The following is a 23,898-nucleotide window of genomic DNA, read 5'->3' as shown; positions in this document are numbered from 1 at the left end:
TAATATGCATAACATAAACTATTTAGGTTAATTTTTTTTATAAAAAGGTGAAAAGCATATTAGTTTTTAGGTATTTTATAAATGGATATTGGCCTTTTCGTGTGCAGTTATTGGCGCAAAAGAGGTCAAGAATCGGGCGACACTTTGAAATAATCACTTTTTGACCTTTCAACGCATAACAACCCGTAGAAATCAGATCGTTACTACCTAGAAGCCAAATCAATAGGTTTAAACTGTTCAGTCGCATACGAAGACAACCAAAAAAAAAAATTCAAAATCCAATAAACCGTTTAAGATCTGTGGATGCGCGAACTTAACTATGACAGCTATTGGTGCTCTTCCCCTAATACATTTAAATCAACTTACCACTATATTTTAGCTTGCATCCAATGAATAATATTTAATACAAAATTAGTACAGCCATACTTCACACTTTGAGATGTTGCTTGCAACTTTCCACTCTCTTAGACACATGAGATGTGCAAAGGAGTTGCATGGCAGATAATTGAATGTTCAATTCCTACAAAATCAAATCATCTAAGATATTGATTAAAGAAAATCAAGACAGTCGACAGATTCCGTTTTCTCGGGTGGTGAAGGAAAATCAAAACCTGCGTGAGGGTAAGAAGAGTTTGCTATGAAAATCTTGGTCGTTAGCCAGAGAGTTCAATTACCGATGGGAGTGCGACATCGGGAAAGATCCAGACGAAATGGGTTGGCGACGCGTGTCTGATCCTCCATCTGAATCGCCATTGTCGCGGAGTTCATGTGGATGGAAGAGATAAATGGAGCAAGTATCTCCACAAAGAATAAAAAATCAAAGGTGCCTTTTTCAACTGCAAGGAATTTTAAATTACTCATTCCACAGGAAGGAATTTTAAATTACTCCTTCCACAGGGATTTCTTTGTCCTGGAAAAAAGTATGTGCAAGAATGAATATTTGAGTAAAAATTGAAGAAACTTTGTGATGAAGTTATAGTCTTTCTCCATCTTCGCAAGGTTAGAATTTTGATATAAACGATTAGTGGTTAGGGGAAACATAACCAAAAAACTTCCATGGATGCTTTGGCTTGGAAGATTGGAACAGGTATTGGTGGTGAAGCTGGCACAGGCACAAAATCAAGAGATAACTCCATTGCTAAGAGTGTACCTTTTCAATTGGGATCAAAATGTGAAGCTAAGTTCAAATCTTGCAAAAAACCAGAGTCCTTTCCTCCTATTTCTCCCTTCTTCTCACCTCCGTTACTTTTCCCCGTTCCGCTGAAATTTATTTGGATTAACAAAACGAATGAGGAGGATGTGGAAGGAGGCGATGGACCTGAGCTAAATGCGGATGGAAGTCGCAAAGGGTTCAATTCCTCAACTGTGAAAAATCCCCAAGAAATCGACAAATCCGATGCAGAGGAAGAGGAAGAGGAAGAAAACGATGGGAAATATGGCCTTCTTAGTGCTGAAGATTCACTGAAGGAGGTCGCTGAGAAAAATCCGATAAAATTAAATGCAACCTATGACAACTCGGGGGCCCAAGGCAATCAAGGCAAATGTATCTCACCAAACGATGGAAACGAGCCAGAAAACCCTGATGATTCCGATCGAGCAGGTCATGCCAATTGGGTTGGCAGGATAATAGAGTTTGGGTCTTATTGGAAAGAAGAGAAGAAATGTGATCAAAATTCTTCTTCAAATGGAGCCTCCAGCTCAAAGACAGAACCCTGCCTGCCCCAACAGGGTGATTCCTCCTCCGAAATGAGTGGAAGCAACAGTGACTCCAATCATCCTGACCACGGTTCCAAATGTCAGGATGATTTTTTGTGTTATCTGAGGAAACAAGAATCTATCAATGAAGTCACTTATGACAGGGATTCCTTCTCTAGGTTACTGCATCCAGTATCTTTGCCAGAGATGAAGGTTTACGCCCAGATGGCATTTCTCTGTGACCAGGCATATTCAATTCCTCAGATTAAGGTACAGATGCTTCAAATTCTCTATCTCCATGCTTATCAAGTTTTTATTCCTTGAATAGATCCTTACTGGTAATTACGGATATTTCATATAATAATATAATTACTGAGAGTTTATTACTATTAGTAAAGAATATGTGATTATGGTATTATAAAAAAAGAAATTTGCAGCAGCATACTTTCTTGTCACGTCATGGATAATTTTTAATCTTTGATGTCCATGGCAGTTAGTAGTAAAGACCTTAACTTTCATTTGTGTCCACAGCCAGCAAAACTCTGGAAGCTCTATCGACTCCGTTATGTTACTTCATCCTTGGACAAGACAACTGAAACAATTGCTAATGTTGTGAGCTCGAGGTCAACTGCAAATGCTGAATTGCAATCTTCAATCCCTTCGGAGACTGAAGGAGAGAGCAATTCTAGGAGTAGGGGCAAAGGTGGAAATAACTCTAGGCTATCTTTGAGCCCTAGTGTGGCTTATGAAATGGCTGCATCTGCAGCTTCTTACATACATTCACAAACAAAATACATCCTACCCTTTAAATCCGAGAGAAGAAATCCAGCAGAAAATGATGAAAATTTGAATACTGGGACAAAACAGGATGCAATAGCAGACACAGATAATAATCAGAAGGATAACGAAACTGAGAAGGATGCAGAAGATGCTTCGGTGGAACAAAGAGCACCTAATATAAATAACACTCAACAGAGATATATAGCCTCACAACAAGCTGAGCCTAGCAAGCTCTCTGGCATACCCAAGTCAGAGATGGCTGCAATTGTAGCTACCTCGTCAGTCACTGCTCTAGTAGCTGCTGAAGACGAAGCGAAACAAGCAGCTGCAAGAGATTTGCAGTCATCACATTCTCCTCCTCTTTGTGAGTGGTTTATATGTGATGATGACAGCAGCTATACCCGTTACTTCGTTATTAAGGCAAGTACAAGATGAAAATGGCTTTTAATACTAATTTGCAGTTCTCCATAGTCACGAATATGTTTGCTTTCCAATTTGAATAGTTCCTCTCTTTAATTCCATTTTAAATAGTTCCATTCTGATTATGCTGTCATCCTAGCTTTCCCTGTTTTCTAGGTGTTTCTAAAAGTTTCGTTATCAAGACTGGCTTGTAATCTGTTAAGCATTATGGTGTACAGTACATGGTATATTCTGGTTTCTACGTTTTACAAGACTGTTTTAACTATCTGTATTGCACTATGCATTCACAGGGATCTGATTCATTCGCCTCATGGCAAGCAAACTTGTTCTTTGAACCCATGCAATTTGAGGTATGTGGAAGAGTATCTAGATGGTAAGGCGTGCATTCTGAAACCCTAATTTGGAGATTCTATTAAACTGGTTATGCATGAGTATTCTGAGATACAAAGCATCGTTATTGATTGAAAAACTATATGAATGGCTTAAGCAATGGCATTGCCTGGTTTGCAACTCATGCAGTCTCAGAATATACTGTTTTACAGGGCTTTGAAGTGCTTATACACAGAGGAATTTATGAGGCTGCCAAGGGAATGTATGAACAACTCTTGCCTGAGATTCTCTCTCATTTGAGAAGACATGGGGAGAAAGCACAATTTCAATTCACAGGTCATTCATTAGGAGGAAGTCTTTCGTTGCTTCTAAATTTGATGTTGCTCATAAAGGGGGTGGTCTTGATAACATCACTTCTACCAGTTATAACATTTGGTTCACCTTGTGTTATGTGTGGAGGAAACTACCTGCTCCAGAAATTAGGTTTGCCCAACCACCATGTACAGGCTGTTATGATGCACAGAGATATTGTGCCCCGTTCCTTTGCATGTAATTATCCAAATCATGTTGCTGAAGTTTTGAAGAGGTTAAATTTTAGTTTCCAAGATCACCCTTGTCTTAATTTCCAGGTAAATTTGTAGCTCGCACGATCTTTTTGGGATTTGATCTCACACTTTGTGTACACTGAAACTGCTCTGGCACATGTTTCATTGGGTGGTTAATTTTTTGTGCATGAATTGTATGTTTGAATGCAGAATTTTTTGTATGGGTCCACGGGTCAGCTGTTGATCTTGCAGCCAGATGAGAAAATTTCTCCTCCTCATCCATTACTAGCTTCTGGCTGTGGTTTTTACAGACTCCATCACGTGAAGCAGGATGGTAATGAACATGAGAATGAGCTTTCAGGCACACTTCAAGCTGAAGCTGCTCAAAGTGCCTTTTTGAACACTCCACACCCACTTGAAATTCTTAGTGATAGGTCTGCTTATGGTTCTGAGGGATCCATAGCTAGAGATCACAATTCAATTAATTATTTTAAAGTAATCAACTACATTCTTCGGCAACAGATAAAGCATCTAAGAAAGTTGCGAAGGGAGCAAAGGAGGCAGGTATGGTCGTCTTTGGTCACTGCAGATTCTCCCAAGTCTTCACAGAAGCCCTTCAAAGTAGCTAAGGAGAATAAAATGTCCGAAGATTTAACAGGTACCTGCAAATAACGTGTGTCAAGTTTCTGCAGTCTCATGGTAAATGCTCTTTGATGTAGTTCGATGGAACCTGGATATGATTCAATTCAAATGTTTTAAATTTTTGCATGGTTTATCTGTATTACCTTAAGAATTTCAATAATTTAAACCATTAAGTTGCTTATGGCTGATGAGCACATTATTCTCTGTAAAAAATGTCATACCATGTGCAAGATAGATTTCTTTGTCATGGCGCAGTGATGTTGTGCTGCCATAACACATTCTTTAACAGGGATAAATCCTCTGTATCTGTAAGTAATATATATAGATATTCTTTGTAACAAGCATGAAAGAAAGACCACTCACAAAATTTGGTCTCAATGAAAATACGGCTCCTTTTTAATTTGGTTTTCCCATCAAGAAACATTTGAATTGAATTTTCCTACCAAGAACTGCGAATAATTCAAATATATGAGATTCTCACCAGTGTCGTTTATATATTTATGTGTTAAAGTACATTTGCTTGTGATATTATGATGTGTATTGGGGATATCAAGTATTCGGTTGTAGTATTTTCAACCTTGAATTTATTACATTGGTTTAAAAGGGTAACTTTTGGGTTAAGGGTTTATGATTTTTACTTATTACATTGGTTTAAAAGGGTAACTTTTGGGTCAAGGATTTATGATTTTTACCCTACCCTAATGTGATAGCGGGGAGAGAGACTAGGGAATGAATTTGTGCTTAAGTCAGTCTTGGAGTTTCATGAAGGAGAAGATGAAGCACTGCTCTTCAATCAGGAGAAACCTCAAAAAACGCTAAAGTGTCTTGTTCTCAACTAAAGAAACTCCAAGCATGAAATGGATAATTTGAAAAGAGAAAATTTCAATCTTCTAGTTTCTAACAGTAGGTGTAGATTCTTTAACACTGACGAGGAAAAACGGTTGGTGTAGATTCTTTAACACTGACAAGGAAAAACGGTTGCATTTTGCAAAAATATGAAAGAAACTCAGGTAGATGGTAAGAAAGTTATATGTACAGATTTGAAATTCTACATTGCCACATGTCTGCATCCAGATTTTCCTTATTTTCCATATGGATGGTTAAGATATTGTTCTTGTATTCTCTTGGCTAGAATTTTTAAGAATTATGAATCTTAATAGACAAAAGAAATCAAAGTTATAAAATGCGTTGTTTATGAACCAGGACAAAACCCTCTACAATATGAACAATTTGTAGAGCACAAGGAACAATATGAAGAAGAGCATGACGAGGACTTGCTTGATTGTTAAGGAAGCTCAAACTTTGCGTACTCAAGTATCAAAGCAACATGTTCAAGAAAAAGTCAGATGGGATGAAATAGAAGGTTATGCCCACAAAGGTTTCTTTTGCATATCATCTGCTTGACCATTAAAAGCAATGACCGTGGAAGCATCGCATTGAATACCAAAAGGGCATTAGATATGGATATGATAGGCATCAAAGGAAGAACATAAACAGTTTAAAAGAATTAACCACCATGGGCATACATGATCAGAAAGGAGCAACAACTCTTGAGCATGACCACCATCTAAGATATCATATATGGGTGGATGGATGGAAAGAAGCATGGAAACAGTTGATTAAAAGTTTCAGAAACTCATATTGTTTGGTTTTTCCCACCATTTGAGGGCAATACAAGCTGAGGGTTGAATGTTATGTGCCTAACATCAGGGCTATTTAGTAGTAAGAAGTGACATTTATAATCCATAATCCTGGTAAGTATATTGAGTCAAATGGGTAACTTGTGAGTAAAATTATATCGAGTCAAATAGGTTACTTGGGTGTTAAGGGTTTAGCCTGACTCAATTATATTCCCAGATATAGAGCACTAATTGCATCCTTATTCTCGGATGAGGTGTTGATTTGAATCAGCTTTTCATAGTGGAAAATCGTTGACATGTATTGTTTTTAAGTATTTATTAATTTTTGTCAGTATTTCCTTAAGAGTATATTGAATATTTTGGTACATCAGTACCCTCCATAGGTTGTTCATGGCTGCAGCTATTCTGGCTCCAAAAACGCTAAATTGTACACTATGTTATTGACATGTTAGTCAATCATAGCTGTTGTTTCCAAAATCTACGGTGTAAAACGTGCGACTAATTTGCGTGTTATGCACATTGTACTGCCGTTCTGGAGCCAAAATAGCTGTCACCGTTGTTCATGTGTGTACTTATTTTAATTCTCAGCATATATACATTGTTTGGTTATTTTATTTTATTACATTAAATCATGAATCAAACACCTTTTATGATTTTTTTTGTCTTTGAATAAGAATGACACCTGAAATTAATAGAATTTGTAGCTATAACTACCCCAGTTTTGAGTTAGGGGAAGGGTACCAATAGCCGTTATAGCTAAGCACCCTAAGTTCCTAAATAGTATATCAGATTTTGACGATTTTTTTGTAGTCTTTGTATGCAACTTCATTATTAATAGCTATGATTTTGGCTTCTAGGTAGTTATGATGAATGTTGTGGGCTTTGTTATGTACACATGGGTAAAAAAGTGGTCATTTTGAGTTGATGCCCCCATACATATTCCCTATTGCCTCATTAATCATTCCCTTTGACCACCACAAAATTTGCTCAATTGATCCAATACTTATGCACAAATGCCCCAATAATTGTATGCCATTGGTACCAGAAAAATTGCATAATTGGTTTATATACTAACTTTTTTTCCAGCTACCGAGTATACCAATTGACAGCTATTGGACTACTAGATGATTTTTTAGTGGGCTTTTAATTAGCGAAATCCAATGAACAATGAAACATGAGTGGTAACTAGGCCCATTCCCTCGTAATGTGGAACCTTGTAAGATTCTAAAGCTTGTAACATACAGTAATGCAAGTTGTTGAGAGAGATGGGTGTGTGCATTTCTAACATCAGCCACGAGAGTAAGGATAGTTTAGAAAATAGTGACGTATTAAATGCCTAGAAGAATGTAAACTTGAAGACTACTTCAATGAAGAGAGGATTTTGGACTAAATCCAATATAGTTGACAACACCATGTTCATTTCATGAGTTTTTTGTTCTTAAAACCATAAAAACGGATATAATCCAGCATTATCTACTGAAAACAAAGAAGGTATAAACAATAAATAATATTTAGAGTCTGATAGGTTTCCTTTCAAAGAGTGTCCGTATAGATTTGTGCTTATAGAAAATCAATATTTGTCTTTAAACCTATAGCCATCTAAATTGATTGGGAAATTTAATAGGTAACTACCTTGATATTCTTTGAAAAAAAGACGAAATCACATAGTTCTTTGCATCAATAACAGTTTAACTTGAGAGATGTTTTTGCAATATTTATTTTGAATACAAAATTGGTCTTAAAAATGTTCCATTTCATGACCGTGGTTTAATATTAGAGAAGAGCCATCACCAAAAAATAGTTAAAAGGAAGTCATTACAACTATACAAATCCCACAACAAAAAAACAAAAACCTAGTATTAACACACTACCATTGATCAAACATAAAATAGACTAACCCCCAATGTGCAACAAGTGAAAATGACCTTTATCTACCACCTCTTCCACCAAGGGCTTCACATCATTTGTGGAATGACTTTTGTGATGGCCCATTAGAGAATGAAAGTATGCTCCATTGCAAATCCCCCTCCAACAAGATCAATGCATATGGTCATAGAAAACTAGAGTATTAAAATCATTACAAACTTCAATGTCATATCCCCTTTCAAAAAAAATAGTAAGAATTGGATCAACATTAACTTATTCTATTTTTCTATGAATTAGTTTGTTAATATAGGGAAAATATTGTGTTGGTGCAATTTTAATTTTTTAGGCAATTAAATATCAAATAAAACATCTTTAGCACAAATGGGGGCATTGGATTTTGGAAGCATTTGGGTGTTGAATGCAAAATTTAAAAAGAGTATCTTTGAAAGTTTAATTGATGACGTCTTTTGTCATTTAAAATATGTGAAGTTGGTCATTTGTAGGTATTGCATCTTTTCATATTTTGGTATTGAGTGCTTGTGCTTGTATTATCTTTAGTGGACAAAAACCCATTGGAGTCAGAAGCTTGTGGATGAAAACCCATGAGTTTTAGGTAGTTAGAGGACAAAAACCCTTTTGTTCATCGAGAGTAATCTCACCCAAAGGTTGTATTGTTGTTAAAGGAGCTAAGTGATCTTAGTGGTTTCTAGTGTTTGGTTTGCAAGAGAACAATTGTCACTTAAAGGTACTCCTTGAAATAAAGAAAAACACCATGAGACTAGGATGGCAACACAGAAGTTTGGTACTATAATAATTTACAATTCAATGTAGTGAACAACCCATATTGGGAAGGGTTGATGAATGCATTAAGGTGAGGGGTTTAAGACTCCAACAACTAAATAATTGAGTCAACCATTACTAGAAGCCGTAAAAAATGCAAGGCTTGTGGTTAATGATCAAAGGAAGTATGCCAAAAAAAAAAGAAACTACAACATCTTATTAGATGGATGGACAAATGGATATATAGGACTTTCCTTAACTTTTTAATATCGTCTAATGGCACAATAGTATTCTTAAAGTCTATAAATGTTTCATACGAAGTTAAAAAAGTTGAGACTTTGTGTTATCTATTGGATGGGTGATCCAAGAGGTTGGTGTTGAGGACACTATTCAACTTATCATTGACAATGGAACAACATATGTAGTCACATGGATACTTATTATGGAGAGGCGTCCTACTATTTCTTGGACTCCTTGTGCTACACATTTCTTGGATTTTTTTTTGATGATATTCAGAAGATTGGATGGGTCAAAAATATGATTGAAGATGCTAAATAGGTTACCAAATTTATCTATAACCATACATGTGTCCTTTCTTAAATGAGAGAGCACACAAATGGAAAGGAGCTTGTGCGACCAAGAGTGACATGATTTTCTATCCACTTTATCACTTTGTAAAGTATTCTTGCCACAATTCCTCAACTCATTCAAATGTTTGTGTTTGATGCTTGGTTAGAGTCACCATTTTTTAAAAAGTTGAAGGAGAGAAGGTCGCAAGAACAATTTTTGATAGCTTATTTATCAAAAATGGAGAGGAGTTAATCAAGGTGAGTAACACATACAACCATAAACTTTATAAAAAAATATCTATTTGCTATTTTTTAGGGGTTAATTTTGTAATAATTTTAAATTTGTTTTCTATTTTTTTAGGTGATAGAACCTTTGGTCAAGGTTCTTCGTATGATGGGTGGAGACAACATGCCAATGGGTTTCCTTTATGATTCCATAAATATGCCAAAGAGGCCATTTTACATTTCTATGGGAAAAACCAAAAAAATGGAATCATTTGGTGCATCATTGATCATAAATGGACAAACCAACTCCACCAACCAATGCATGCCCTGGTTTGCTACCTGAACGCAAAGTTCTACTTCTCTGATATATTTAAGGATGATGAAAAGGTCATTACAAGTGTTATTTCATGCACTGATAAGATGGTGTTAAATGTTGAGATAAGAGACAGTTCTTGATGAGTTGGAGGTGAAATTTATTATATCTTTATTATGAATTTAACAATATCAACTATCTAGAAACATTTATTTTACATACATATTAGTTAAATTTCTATATTTCATCTATCTATTTAGGGTCTACATGGATATAGAGGTGAGACTTTTTTTTAAGCTCAAGCAATTCAAATGAGAGAAAAGCATCAACCAAATAAAAAAAGTCCCTTAATTTTTAGATCAATACTAGAAGTAAAGATAAGAATCTTGGTTCTTATATTTACTTAATTCTTATATTTTTAATATTTTTTTGTAGATTTATGGTGGGAGAATTATGGTGTTGGCATGCCAAATCTTATAAGACTAGCCATCTATATTTGCCCAAGCGCTATAGTGATTTTTGGTGTCAATGCAACTATAGCCTATTTGAGAGCATTCACACGAAGAGAAACATGTTGAACCAAGGGTGCCTCAATGATCTTGTCTTCATTTGGTACAACCTTCACCTTTGAACTAAACAGGGATAGGGTATTTCACATGACTCCATCAGCTTGGATGAGATTGATCCTTATGGTGAATGGACTATTGACAAACAAGACGATGTCCTCCTTATTGATGAATATCTTGTAGAATTGGATGCAATGGAGCAAAATCAAGACACTTTTGAAGAAACAATTGATCATCATTTTGATATTGACTTTCCTTCTAGTTCAAGGCCTAAAAAAAAAAGTTACACTAGGAGGGGAAAGAGGAAGATGTATATTGTATTTGGTTGTTATTTTTGACATATCATCATATGCAAACAAAAATAAATTTATAATGTTGTTAAGATTTGAAACTATGAAAATTCTTGGTTTTGAGAGTTGATGATCATATGACGTGTAATGTTTGCATTATGACAAATTGATAACCAAATTAGTTTTTCATGTTCTTCTAATGCATTATTTTTTAATTTTTTTTTGGCAATTATAAGGTTTTTTTTTTGTCAAGTCCTTGTAGAGTTTTTCTTTTTCAAGCCAGTCTCGAGTGTTGTGTCTAAGTCAAAATTTCAAAATTTTGGGCTTCCTAGTCTGAGACAAGTTTGAGTCTTCAAACTATGGTTTCAAGTGCAAATTTGATTGGGAGGCTCAAACAAGATGGCCCTTATGATGTAAATAGTATATATTCAATGAATAATTTGGCTTGAAAGAAGGATGGATGGACACCTAGTGTATGAATTGTTGTAGGTAAATATCTTGTTAACATTACATAATTTATTTAGCCAAATAGTGGTGGGCATTGATACAACAAATTAAGAAAGTCCTCAAACTAACACGATAATGCATTAGCCACAACATATTCCTATAATTTGTTGTAGGTGATCTCATAGATATATACTAAGAACTTTCTGACCAACTTGAATTGCTTTGGAGAGGAGACACATGAGTCCATAAAATACTTGAGACTATAGTGACTCGTTCTATGTAGAAGTATCATCCAACAAGGCAGGGTTGCTATTTATTGACAACACAAAGAATGGTCAACATCTCCTTCTCATAGGTGGAATATGCAAGATTTTTGCAAGTGACAATCTTACTAGTAAAGGCAAGGGATTGTCCTTCCTACATGAGAACAAAAATAAGACCAAAGCCAAATGTATCACTTTCAATGAAACGTTTGGAAAAAACCTAACATAGTAAGAATGGGAACTATGGTGCATAAGGTTTGTTTAAGTAGATAAAATGCCACCTTCAAAGGTGTAGACCATTAGAAGGAATTTTTTAACATGACCACGAAAGGTGCAAAAATATTTCCATACTCTCTTACAAAGTAGTGATAAATACCTTGTGAGGCCTGAGAAGCCTTGAAGGCTCTTAAGGGATTTGGGTTTAGGCCAATTTTGGCTAGGTCCACCTTAGGAATAATGTGCCCTAAATATTAAATCTCTATCTGGCCAAAAAGAGCACTTGGAGTATTTTGCAAATAAGTGATTTGCAAAAATGATTTGAAGAAAGTATTCTAAATGTGACGCGTTCTTTTGAAATGTGATTGTAAACAAGAATATCACCAAAGAAGAGTAAAATAAACTTCTGCAAAAAGGATGAAAAAGATTATTTATCAAGAGTTTTGAAAGGTTGATGATGCAATGTCATAATAGGGAACTTATAATACCCATAGTGACAATAGAAGGTTGATTTAGGAATTCTTTTTTTTTTTTAATGTAAATTCTATGTTATCTTAATCATAAATCCAACATGAAGGAAAATGCACCATGGAGTTCATCCAAGAGCTCATTGATCATAGGAATGAGAAATTTATCCTTAATGATAGCTTTGTTTAGCTCATAAAAATCAATATAAATGTACCAGTACCCATATTTTTGTACACCAAAAGGATAACAGAGGAATAAGGACTAGTGTTTGACTAAATTACCCCTTGGTGTATTAGTTCCTAGACTAACTTTTGTATCTCCATTTTTTTGTAGAAAAGGATACCTCTAAGGGTAGATATTTGGAGGTGTGCTCCTAAGTAGTAGTGAAATGGAACAATATTTTATGTTGCTTGGAGGTAAAGCTTGAGGTAGATATAGGAACACATAATGATGAAGTAAAATCTCTTGGAGGCCCTTATGATAACTTGATGTAAAATAGTTGAAATTTGAATAACAAAAAGTTATGCAATAACTCCATGAGATCCTATTTTTTATAATATTTCCATGCAATTAGAGCTAATGAGACGAACAAATCTAGGGGTGAAGCCTTTTAAGGTATTTTATTGACCATTAGTTGTGAACTACATCCAAAGCTAGTAAAATTCCTAAAACTAGGACCAAAAGTGTGAATTGACTGTGCTCTCGACACAGTGTCACAAATACCCAGGGGGAAAGCAAATATGTCAAATTTGTGGGTGCAATCACCCATAGAAATGTGAAAAACACAACACTTTCTATTACAAGTCAATGTTACACTGTTAACTATCCTTAACTCAAAGCTTTAGAACAAGGATTAACAAAGTAGTCTACTTATTTAACTAATATAGGTTAAATTAAATTAGACTATTTCCTCCTTGAGGCTACTTATGAAAAAAATAGCAAATAAACCCTGTATAAAGTCTTCTATTTGGTTTGCAAGTTTTAAAACTTAGTTTGATAGTCGTGAACAAAACCAAGTTGTTGCAATATGGTAAAGGATCTAGTAAAATTTCCATATGTACTAGGTTCGAATCTAATCAAGAGAAGCTCTATAAATCTAGTCCAACTAGGTTATGAATGGGCCTTCCAATGTCATTTATACCATTGGATTGGTTCTTTTTCCAACTTGAACAAATAAATAGTGACCATGTCCCCAAAATAAGAGTCATGAAGAGTGAAACATTGTTCAAAAAGGTAGATATAATAACCAAGGTTGTATGATCAAATTTTGGAAAGTCAAGTTTTGGACTATAATAGGAAAATTTTGAGTGAAAATTGGAGCTTGTCATGCACAAAAAAAAATGAAAAAAAGAAATAATTTTTTTTGACACATTATTCATATATGTGCACCCTTGCAATGTGCAACTTGCCATGGAGTGATGCATACACCTATGTGGTGCCACTCCTTATGTCATAGTGTAAAAATTAAGCATGTAGGCGTGAAAAGCCAACCATGAGTGAAGGCTTACCAATTAATTGGAACACATAATACTTGTCAACCAATTGACTAGGAGGATGATATGCCTCTATTCGATTAAGATTTAACCCTATGAACAAGAGATTAAGGCCTTAGGGTCATTGTAAACCAAATAAAAAATAATATAGATATTTAATTAAATTCCTATACAAAAAAGACCTTTGATAATTTGAGCTCACTAACCTACCACGTCTTCAATAAATATATCTCCCTAGCCTATTACACTACCCTAATATTTTAGCATCATTAACATTATTAGAGCTAGACATTTGACTAATGTTATGCGATTAACTTGTATGATAATTAAATTATTTTATTTGTGCAATGGTGGTTAGTAGGATAATATTAATAGAGTCATCACTTTTCCTTAAGTAATTGAAAGGGGTGATCTCAACCATTAGAACCCTACACAAATTAAACTAAAAGAAATCAAGATCACCTTATTATTTTAATTTTAAAAAATTATATCTTAAGTTAAAAAGGGGGGGATGATATCCACAATTCAACCTTGAGGGTTAAGTAAAACATTAGCGAGTTTGAGTTTAGAGATTTATATTAATAGTTACTAATGTGAATATAATAACCTTTTCACATGTTAAACACTGATGTTGATTATTGATCCTTAAGAAGGATTTACTATGTTCCCAACAATTAAAAACAAATAAATAAAAAATAATATTACATAAGGTAATACCCTTCAATATTATAAGATAGAGATTAATTTTACTCTATACATTATTATAAAAGTGACTTAAGTTGTAACTTTTGTTGTGCGGGCTAGTCACATGTTCCCCCACCATGGCCTAATCCATATTGATTGTAACTAATTTAAGTAATACAACTTAATAGGTTTAGGGCTTCTAATGGGTTGAGAATTAAACTCATCCATTGGATGAGGTTTAATGTTATCCCTTGAATTTAGGGCATTTTAGAAGAACAAAAGTCTGTTTTTACTTTTTTAAACTTGCTCTTTGACATCAATAATTTAGAATTGCACTTTGACATCAATGATGATAATCCAATACTAACCAAGAAAAAAGACCTTTCAAACCCATTTAGAATCCATCATAATTATAAATTTGTTTGCAATCCCAAAGGAACACTTATCCCTTAATAAATATCCACACATTCTAAACACATGATATCCAAATAAATTAGAACAACAATTAAAACCATACTCATCAAAATAAAGAGAAACTTAGATACAATAAGACACAACATTAGTTCACTAGGACACAAGGTCACAACATAAAAATTCATCAAGTGAAGTGGTTTAATTTAGGGTTATGATAATTATCTCATTCTGCCATTGATAATATGTTTTTGCACATTTACCACAACATCAGTGTCCAATATATACATTCTTAAGGCATCTTAATCATAATAATCATACTTGATTCTAATTTCACTATGATCAAAATTCATATTTCAGTCGGCAATGATTCATATATAGATGATGTCTTAAATCTGCCATAGCAATTTGAATCTACCTTTCAAGAAGAATGTGCTCATAAGAGTTACGTTTAACAATTATTTATTGTATCTAGCTTATGCTTGAATAATTCCATACTATAAAATATTGCTATTAAAGAGATACTAAATGTACATAACCTACCATCTTTATTTACTTGAGATTCACCTTTAGTATGTTTGTTGTTGTCTTCATTTGCACTTGCATCTAACTAGTTGTCAATCCTCCCAAGCCACTTTTGACAATCTTGATGATCCTAGTCCCACTCATGGGTGGCCTCCTCATCAAGAGAGATAAAAACATAAACAATTCATTAGAATAAATCTTGATACGGCATCATTAGTTTGTGATACCTATAAAAAATAATGTCATCCATGTTATATTTTTACAAATAGAATTAATGCATGCACTTCTTGTTGTTCCTAACTATCTAGATGCATTGCTTTTTAAACTACAAAAAAATGCTTTCATTGATTGCCTTACAAAAAGCCAAAAAATTATATTATAATCTAGACCATTTCTACATTAACAAATACATTAGTACTACTACATGTAATCATGAACTTCTATTGGATTGTAATTATAAGAAATGATGGTGGTTTTAGTTACCTTCCAAAATACCAAGTTGAATAGGGAGGCTAAAAAAATAGGTTGCTACATGGTGAGTCTAGTTTGTTAGCTTGGGAGTATAAAATCCTAATAGATTTAATATGATGCAAGTAGCTTCCTAGGGTTAATTTCTTAATAGTACATCGTGACAAATTTCCAATGTTTTCTCATGAAAAGGTTTTAAAAATCCTAAAGGGTCTTTCAATATACTCGAGGTGCATGGAAGCACAAGATAGTATGAAGAGTTTGCTTGATGGCATGGCTTGGAAAGGAAACAATTCCCTTCATTGGAAAATCATATGAGAAATCTAATGATGTTCAAAATAACAAATATTGTCTGTTTATTTAAAAACCTTGGTATATGTTTTCTAGCTTGAAAAATAAAAAACTATTTATTAAAAAATAGAGAGAAAAATCTCAATGTTATTACTATTATGACAACTTTGAAATCACCAACATCCCAAAGGGAACATTGAGAGCATATGGTGGAAAATCATATAATCTTTGAGAGGGAGATGCCAATACAATAGAAATTGACTCTAAAAAGAGTTTTGATATCAAAAGTGAGGAAGCTCATGCAACGGAGTAGCCAAACACAAAATATAAAAAATAATATGTTGGAACAATAAACACAAGAGATATATTGCATTTAATACCAAGATTGTATTACAATAAATTGTAGGCCTCTTTGAGGGGGGCAACCATTTGAGCAATTCTTTTAATAATGTAATTCATGAATATTTATTATACTCTCAAAACCCTCTATTTATACAATTCTACTAAACAAACTATTATCTCCCGAGCATATGGGCTAAACTAATTTACCAAAATAGATGACTTACATAGCATATGCAGTTTGATGCTTTTATTACTACCATCTTAACAAAAAAAAAATTAACTAAGAAAATATTTCTAGGAGTGTGGAACCTATCATCATCCAATGGCTGTATCACAAACATTTAGGATTGTAATTGAGTTCTTCTCCTTACCTTGATTTTAGCTATATTTCACTATCATAATTTGAGAGAATTCTCTTGACAAATTATCACACTTAATACTATGATAGTAGAGTTTTTGGTGGATAATCATCTTTTCACATCCCCCATTTCAAAAGAGTAGGAAATAAATAAAGAAAAACAGTCAAAAGAGGGAAACAAATTAATGGCAAGGGCATGGACACCATGGAAGACAAAGGTTTCCTATCATGCCATTAAGGAAACATGGTGTTCCTTTCCCATCCATTCTTTATTATTGATAGAATTTTAGGTATGACACATCGAAAGGAGGCAAAAAAGGAAATTTTATAGAAGGGGAGATTTTGTGGCAAGGTATAGATGCCCATTAAAGAATAAAAGATAGAGGAGTTTTGTGATGGAAGGAAAAAATAAAGAAATTTAGGTCAAGGAAAAGGGAGGCAAGCTAGAAACTTGTGGCTATTTTTGGGGTTATAAAAGATAGAGGCAAGAAAGGCAATCAAGGAGGGGAGTTTCTTTGCAAGGCATGGATTTTTATAGACTAGCCACCATGAGAGGAGATTTAGTGCCTACGTCAAAAATATCTCCAATACATTCCTAGAGTTGAGTACATCCCTCCTTCACTTTAATTTCCTAAAATATTTAGTGCCCTTCCATGAATCATCCTTTATGATGTTTATGATAGATACTTGTGGACTTGTTTGTGCCCTAATACTCTTTGCTTCCTATTTGACTCTTTATATTGATATACTATTTGATATTAGTGTATTCATTATGATTACTATGATGATGTTGAATCTATGCTCTGGATTAATTATGATGTTAGGGTTTATATTTATTAATTATGGTGTCTTGTCGTGTGCTCACCCTTATTTTGTGATACCATTAGATGTGGATGATGTTGATGTCATTTATTATGTTATTTATTTGCTATGATGTCTTACTATTGTGGATGTGAAAGGGACGATGTCACATCACTCATATATGAGCGGGGAGTGATGTTGCGATTCTCTTTCACATGCTTGTGTATTTTATATATATATATATTGTGTATAGACATTTGGTGTTATACTGAGCATCGACTCCACCTGGTCTCATAAGTCCGAGTGTGCCTTTAATCCCAATGATAGCACTCTTAACCCTATTCAATGTCCTATGTGAGTTCCAGTGTTCTTGTTCTAGAGTCATCTTGTTAGGATTTGAGTGGTTTTATGTATGTTTGATTTTATTTTATCTCTTTGATGGTTTTGGTGTTATATGTAGTTGTGTTAAATAATAAATAAATTATAATATGTACCTTAGGTATGAATGATTAATTATGTGGGGGTTTATTAGTGGGTCTCATATTATATTAGTTATATTATTTAGCATTTAAAATTATTTATTTATATTTTATATTTGTGGGAGATGTTAATAAGTAATTAAGTTTAAATTAGTATTTTTATTTGTCACAATTGAGTGATCTTTTGTTCGAATTGTGGGTTGCTAATTTGGTCCTCAATGCAAGAGGAAAGTCTTGTTTTGCATTTTAGTGTGATTTGGGGAATGATTGCAGAGTATTTTTGGTAATTTTTGGAGGTGGCTTTATGTGGGGTGGTTTTTGGAAAATCTAGATTTTGGAGAAGGGTTTTTTCGATCTGCATGTGTTTTGGGGTGAATTTGATGAGGATTTGAAAGGAGAATTCGTGAAGATTTGTAAGGGGGTTTTGAGGAATTTCTTTCGAGGCTTGGATTGCATTTTGGAGGATTTCTGGTTCATCTTGAGTCATTGTTAGAGTGTAGTTGTTCATGTGGGGTTTCGCTCGTTCTTCGTCTTCATTGTCCATTTTGCTTCAATTTCCAGGTTGGATTCATATGCAAATTTGTTTTTATACTTTGAAATGAGTTTTGGATTTGAAAATATTGCATTCTCTGTTTATTTGATGTTATGATTTCATTCTGAGAAGATATTGCATTTATTGTTGTTAGATTATTTGTTTGTTGGGTTAGGTGTTTTCTATGATGCTTTCTACAATGTTGTTTTTGGATTTTTTCATCTTGGAGTTTTGTTTCTTGTCACAGGTTTAAAAAATTTACATTTTTGTGTAGGAAATTCACCCCTCTCAAATGGGTTTCAGTCATTTTTTGCAATGTTAGTCATGCTTCTGTCACAAAAGCACAGAAACATAGTGTAAATGCACCATTTTATGTTGCATATGCACCATTTTATGGTTCATAATAACTGAAAGATGTTGTAAAAGAACAATTCATGAAACAAATGTGCAATTTCACAGTTTTTGGTTTTCGAGTTGGGCTTTGGACCTCCTATTACTCCAGCTAACTTCTAAAGGCTTGTCAAGGTTTTGTTCTCAATTATTTCAGTTTTTTTGGGTTTTGTAAGGTCTGATTTATGTTTGTTTCATGATTTCTCATATTTTCTTACGCTTGGTTGTTTATTTGTTCAATTGCATTTCCTTGGAAATGTCTTCATCGATATACCCGATTGGAAAGAATAAGAAGGTTGTAAGTTTGTATCTGATTCAGTCTTTGATCTGATTTATGTATGAATATATTGATTTGAATTTGTGATCATAGTCCCAATCCCATTCTTTGATGATTATGAATTGGTGGTTGTGCATATTTTGTTGATTCAAGACTTAACCTCCTTGTTGATTGGGATCTCATGGAATTCATATTTCAATTTATGAGATCTTTACTTATGAGATGAGGTTGTGATGAATCATTATGTGTACCATGGATGTTATGAGGTTGTTGTTCTCGTCTTTTTTATACCCATAGGTTAGTGGTGTCTAGGTTCAAATTAGGGGGAGTGGCTCTCAAGTGGGCGGCGGAGCCCTAAAGTGGCTGCCATGGAATCTCATTGAGAGTTGGATTAATCAAGTGATAACATTAAATTAAATGAATTAAGGGATGGGAAAAACACACATTAACAAGACGGTTTTTGGTGCCCTACTCATGGTCTGGAGTGCTTGTTTATACTCAAGATGAGATTGGGAAGTGTTATGCCTTGCATATCTATTTTCCCATTAGTCTCCTTGCGTCGAAATTTGGGTCCCTTTTGTCTTTTCTTTGTTTTTGTTTTTTTTCCCTTTGTTCTTTTTTTTGGTTTTTGACCTCAGAACTACGGAGTTTCGAAGTCCCGAGGTCCCTTTGTTCTTCTTTGGTTTTTGACCTCGGAACCCCGAACCCCTGGAGTCCCGAGGTTTTTGAGTCTTCTGCCTCGGAACTCTGGAGTCTCGGAGTCCCGAGGTTTTGAGTCTTCTACCTCGAAACTCCAAAGTCCCAGAGTCCCGAGGTGGAGCCTCCTTCTGCTTGCTTCGGAACCCCAGACCCCTAGAGTTTCGGGGTGGGGTGTTTCCTTTCTTGTGTCGAGCTCAGATGTAATAACCCACTTGAACTTAATCCAAAAACTATGGACTACCATTTTGAAAATTGAAATCCATTATATAGAAAGGGAGTCATTTTCCCACTACTAAAGGAATTAATTGATTCACATATTCTTTTTTTCCATGCAAAAGTGGGGGTTACATGCATATTAAATTTTGAATTTGAAACTATTTCATGCAAGACATATTCCTTACAACTTGTCATAGTGGTGGTTACATTTGACCATGCATTTTGAATTTGAAATTCCCTTCTAGAATGCTCTTATTTCTCCTACACCATGTGCTCAATTTAGAATATTGAGAGAATAAATAATTTCCCAAACAATTTATGACCTCACATGCGAGTCACCACTTATTAATTCTTCTATTTAAAATAATTCCATACTTATTCAATTTTTTCATCTCTAACTAACATTACTCATAACATTAATAATAATAATAACAACAACAAAAACAACAACAACAACAACAACAACAAGTCCAATCAAGATAAAAAAAGAGGGTTATGACATCGGAACCTCGGGACCTCGGAGTCCCGAGGTCGTGTTTAAAGCCTTCATATGGGTGGACTTGGAAAGAAGTATAAATAGGGATGATGAACTTTAAAAGTTTATTTGTGCATTCAGAACTCCTCCTCCCTAGCTCCAAGCCGCGAACCTCCGGACTTTCGAGCTTTCCTTGGCATTTTCAGGCATTTCAATTCACTAGGTTGGTGATTTTTCTTGCCCATTTTGGTGGTTTGTAGATTAGATTTTCTTTCCTCATCGTTCTTTTTGTTGGTTGTTAGTTTTTGTTTTTTTCTTGTTTTCTTTTGCGTGCCCTAGTTTTTTAGCCCGAAACCCCAGAACCCTAGAGTTTTGAGTAGTTGGTTTTCACACGCCTAGAACCCTGGAGTTTCGGGTAGCTGTCTTGACCTGACACCAGAACCTTGGAGTTCCGAGTGACTCCCATTCACCTAACCCATAACCCTAAAATTTCGGATCACTCCTGCTTTATAAGCCCAGAACCCCAGAACCGCTGAGTTTCGGGTGATTCCCGTTCAATGAACCCGGAACCCTAGACCCCCTGAGTTCCAGGATTCCCTTTTGCAAACAACCTGACCCCAGAACCTCGGAGTTCCGGGGCTTCTTCACTTGTCCCTAGCCCGGGACCCCGGGACCCCGAAGTCCTGAAGTAATTCAACTTTTATGATTATTATCAAAGACTGAGGATTTGTTTTCTGCTTGCAGGTTCGAGTGGTTAGATGGACTCGTCCTCTAGAAAAAGAGGCAAAGAAATTGATAGACTCCTAGCCACCATGAAATATCATTATCAAGGACATGTCTATGTTTCAAAGTTAGATGATCAAGTCAGATGGGTCACGGATACCAAAATCGGCCATATAGAAATTGAGGATATCAAGGCTCAATTAGACAAACCTAGTCTAGAGGCCACCCACAGGAGAATCAAGAGATCGGGCCTAGTTGAAGCTACTGCCTTTCCAATGTCATTGCAGGCACAAGAGTTCATAATGACCATTGCTCCATTTTATAACCTAGAGACTAGAAAGTGCATGGATGCACAAGGAAAAACAATCATAGACTTGTCTCCTAACATGCTCAGGTTCGTTTTTGGCATCCCAACCAAGGAGGAGATATTTTTGTTAACCACAGAAGAGGCCTTAAGGGCATGGAATGACAAAATATCAGCTAGTAAGAGGCACATGAATACAAGCTGGTTGGAAGAAGAAAGAAAGACAAGTCTCAAGGCAACGAAGATCCTGAGGGCGGATTTCAAAGAGCCCCAAAGAGACTTAATCATTATGCTTAGCAATGCATTTGGCAAGCCTGATTGCAAGCATTTTCATCCCTAGATGTTCCAATTCATGAGCACTATTTTAATAGGGAAACAATACTTTGATTAGCCATAGATCCTCTTCGACAATATCTACAAATAGATGAAAGAAGTTCAACATTCCCAAAAGTTCTTTTTCACATCATATGTCATCTGGGTAGCTGCTAGAGCTGGAAAGTTTCTAGGGTTATAGGTAGAAGGTCAATTGGGAGAGGAGGAAGGACAAAAGAAGGTATGGGAGTATTATTCCCAACTCACTCTAGCCAATGCAAAGGCTCATTTCAAGAGAGTTAATGATGCCTTCGTCTTACCAATAATAATCAAATTAAGAGGAGATGCAGGATATCAGATTAGCCCAGAGGCCATGGCTATCATCCGAGAGTGGGCATGTTGGTTCATCCAAAACCCACGCTCCACTTACATCAGGGTTAGTGGATTCACAAGGAACCCAATGTTTTTGCCCCGATATTGCAATGATAGGATAATTTTTCTAGAGTATGTAAGGCAGCTTATGGGCCTCCAGTCACTTTTGTCATCAAAACACAAGGCAGGTATCGATTTCTCAGTATCTATTGGGTACTTTGCATGTTCTAAAATACAAGTAGCAAAATTAGCAGAACAAGAGCTTCAAGATTTGAACTTGAAGGAGTATGATCATGCTAGGGAGTTTTATGATCCCTATGGGAAACTTAAACAAGCTATGCCTAAGGCATATGAGGGGCACAAGCCCAACTTGGAGGACTTTTGGGCCAACCTGTAACGCAATTTTGAGGTTAGGGAGAAGAGTTATAATAGGTTATATGTGCCACAGGTAAGAGATTTTAGAATTGAGACTAACATCCCTAAAGACCTTAGGGGTGATGGGGACTTACTTGATCTAGTTTATAGGGAATTAGGGATAGATAAAAGGCCCCTCTCCCTGATAAAGTGGTCTGCAAGTGAAGACACAAATATGGAAAAAGTTTATCAAGTGGTCATCAATAGGACCAAGCAATGGTTAGGCCAGAGAGTAAGGCCCAACGTCTCAAAGGTGAAACAGAAAGAGTCCACTTCAAGGGTACCTCAATCAAGGGGCCATAAGGAGTACGCTCGGAAGACAAGGTCAGCCTCGAGGCAAAACACGTCCACCAATCCAGATGAGGAAGACAAACCTCAAGAAAGTACTGCAGATTTAATCAAGAAACTCCAGGAAAAGATGAGGGGGTCTGAATTGTTAAAGAAGGCAGCGGACCTAGGAGTGACTAATGGATTGGGAGCGGTACCACTTGCCAAAGTTCTCCCACCAAGGATGACTATAGGGAAAATTATAGAAGAGGTTACCCAAGAGCAAGAAGAAGATATAGAAATTACTAAGGATATACCTACTCAACCACCTTCAATAGATGCCACACATTCTCCAGGCACCAATGCCCTTGTACCACCATCAGTCAATATACCTGCAAGGCAGCCTATTGTGCAAGGCTTTAGGTCTACCATTGAAGGAATGAAAGTTAGAAACATCGAGTCGGATTCAGATTAGGAGGAAGAAGATCTTGAAAAGCAACGACTGCTAGAAGGCGAGCAAGAAGGGGATGAGGCAGGAGACCTATTGAATGAAAGACTAGTTCTAACCCCTCAAGTTCAAGAGGACCTCCTCAAGGATATAGTAGTCGGGCAAAGGGAAACAAAGACAGGTGAAGAAGAGATGACATATAATGAAGAGGTCAGTGGCAAACTAGGAGAGTTACATAAGCAACAGACTCTCCAAACCAATCTAGCTCGCCAAGTTACCTCACCTCAAGATCCTAGGCAAATAGAAACATAAGTGAGAGACGAAGTAGAGGAGCATGCAAAGGTCCATGTTACGACTGTGGATATAGTGTCACATCAAGGTGACAAGGATGAATATATACCGCAATGGCTAGAGTTTACCTTTGTGAAGAAAAAGAGAAAAGCAGAGCTCCCTAAGGTTGCTCTACAACAAGTAATCACCGAGGAGCCACCAAAGGTTAAGAAGCTAAAAACTATTCATCATCTATCAAAAACTGGTTCCGGTGAAGTGATTGTAGATGTGG

At 35.5% G+C, this 23,898-nt stretch overlaps 1 protein-coding gene across 1 annotated transcript; it reads left to right on the top strand.

Moving 5' to 3' along the window:
- Nucleotides 1–466: 466 nt before the first annotated feature.
- LOC131031140 (phospholipase A1 PLIP2, chloroplastic) lies at nucleotides 467–4,595 on the top strand. Its single transcript, XM_057962180.2, has 6 exons — nucleotides 467–823; nucleotides 1,078–1,965; nucleotides 2,227–2,895; nucleotides 3,186–3,245; nucleotides 3,438–3,854; nucleotides 3,981–4,595. Exons 1-6 carry the CDS (start codon nucleotides 767–769, stop codon nucleotides 4,440–4,442), a joined length of 2,553 nt encoding a protein of 850 aa, XP_057818163.2. The 5' UTR covers nucleotides 467–766; the 3' UTR covers nucleotides 4,443–4,595.
- Nucleotides 4,596–23,898: the final 19,303 nt, after the last annotated feature.

This window comes from Cryptomeria japonica, chromosome 7, assembly GCF_030272615.1.
Source record: "Cryptomeria japonica chromosome 7, Sugi_1.0, whole genome shotgun sequence".
Classification (NCBI taxonomy): Eukaryota; Viridiplantae; Streptophyta; class Pinopsida; order Cupressales; family Cupressaceae; genus Cryptomeria; species Cryptomeria japonica.
Note: the sequence above shows the minus strand (reverse complement) of the source record. Positions and strands in the feature narration are given on the sequence as shown.

What these genes read in the sequence shown, in the direction of transcription:
- LOC131031140 (XM_057962180.2), top strand. Translation starts at nt 767, where the DNA reads ATGTGGATGGAAGAGATAAATGGAGCAAGTATCTCCACAAAGAATAAA. An exon ending in CAAAGAATAAAAAATCAAAG is followed by an intron (nt 824 to 1,077) that starts GTGCCTTTTTCA and finishes TTGGCTTGGAAG; the next exon opens with ATTGGAACAGGTATTGGTGG. An exon ending in TTGAACCCATGCAATTTGAG is followed by an intron (nt 3,246 to 3,437) that starts GTATGTGGAAGA and finishes ACTGTTTTACAG; the next exon opens with GGCTTTGAAGTGCTTATACA.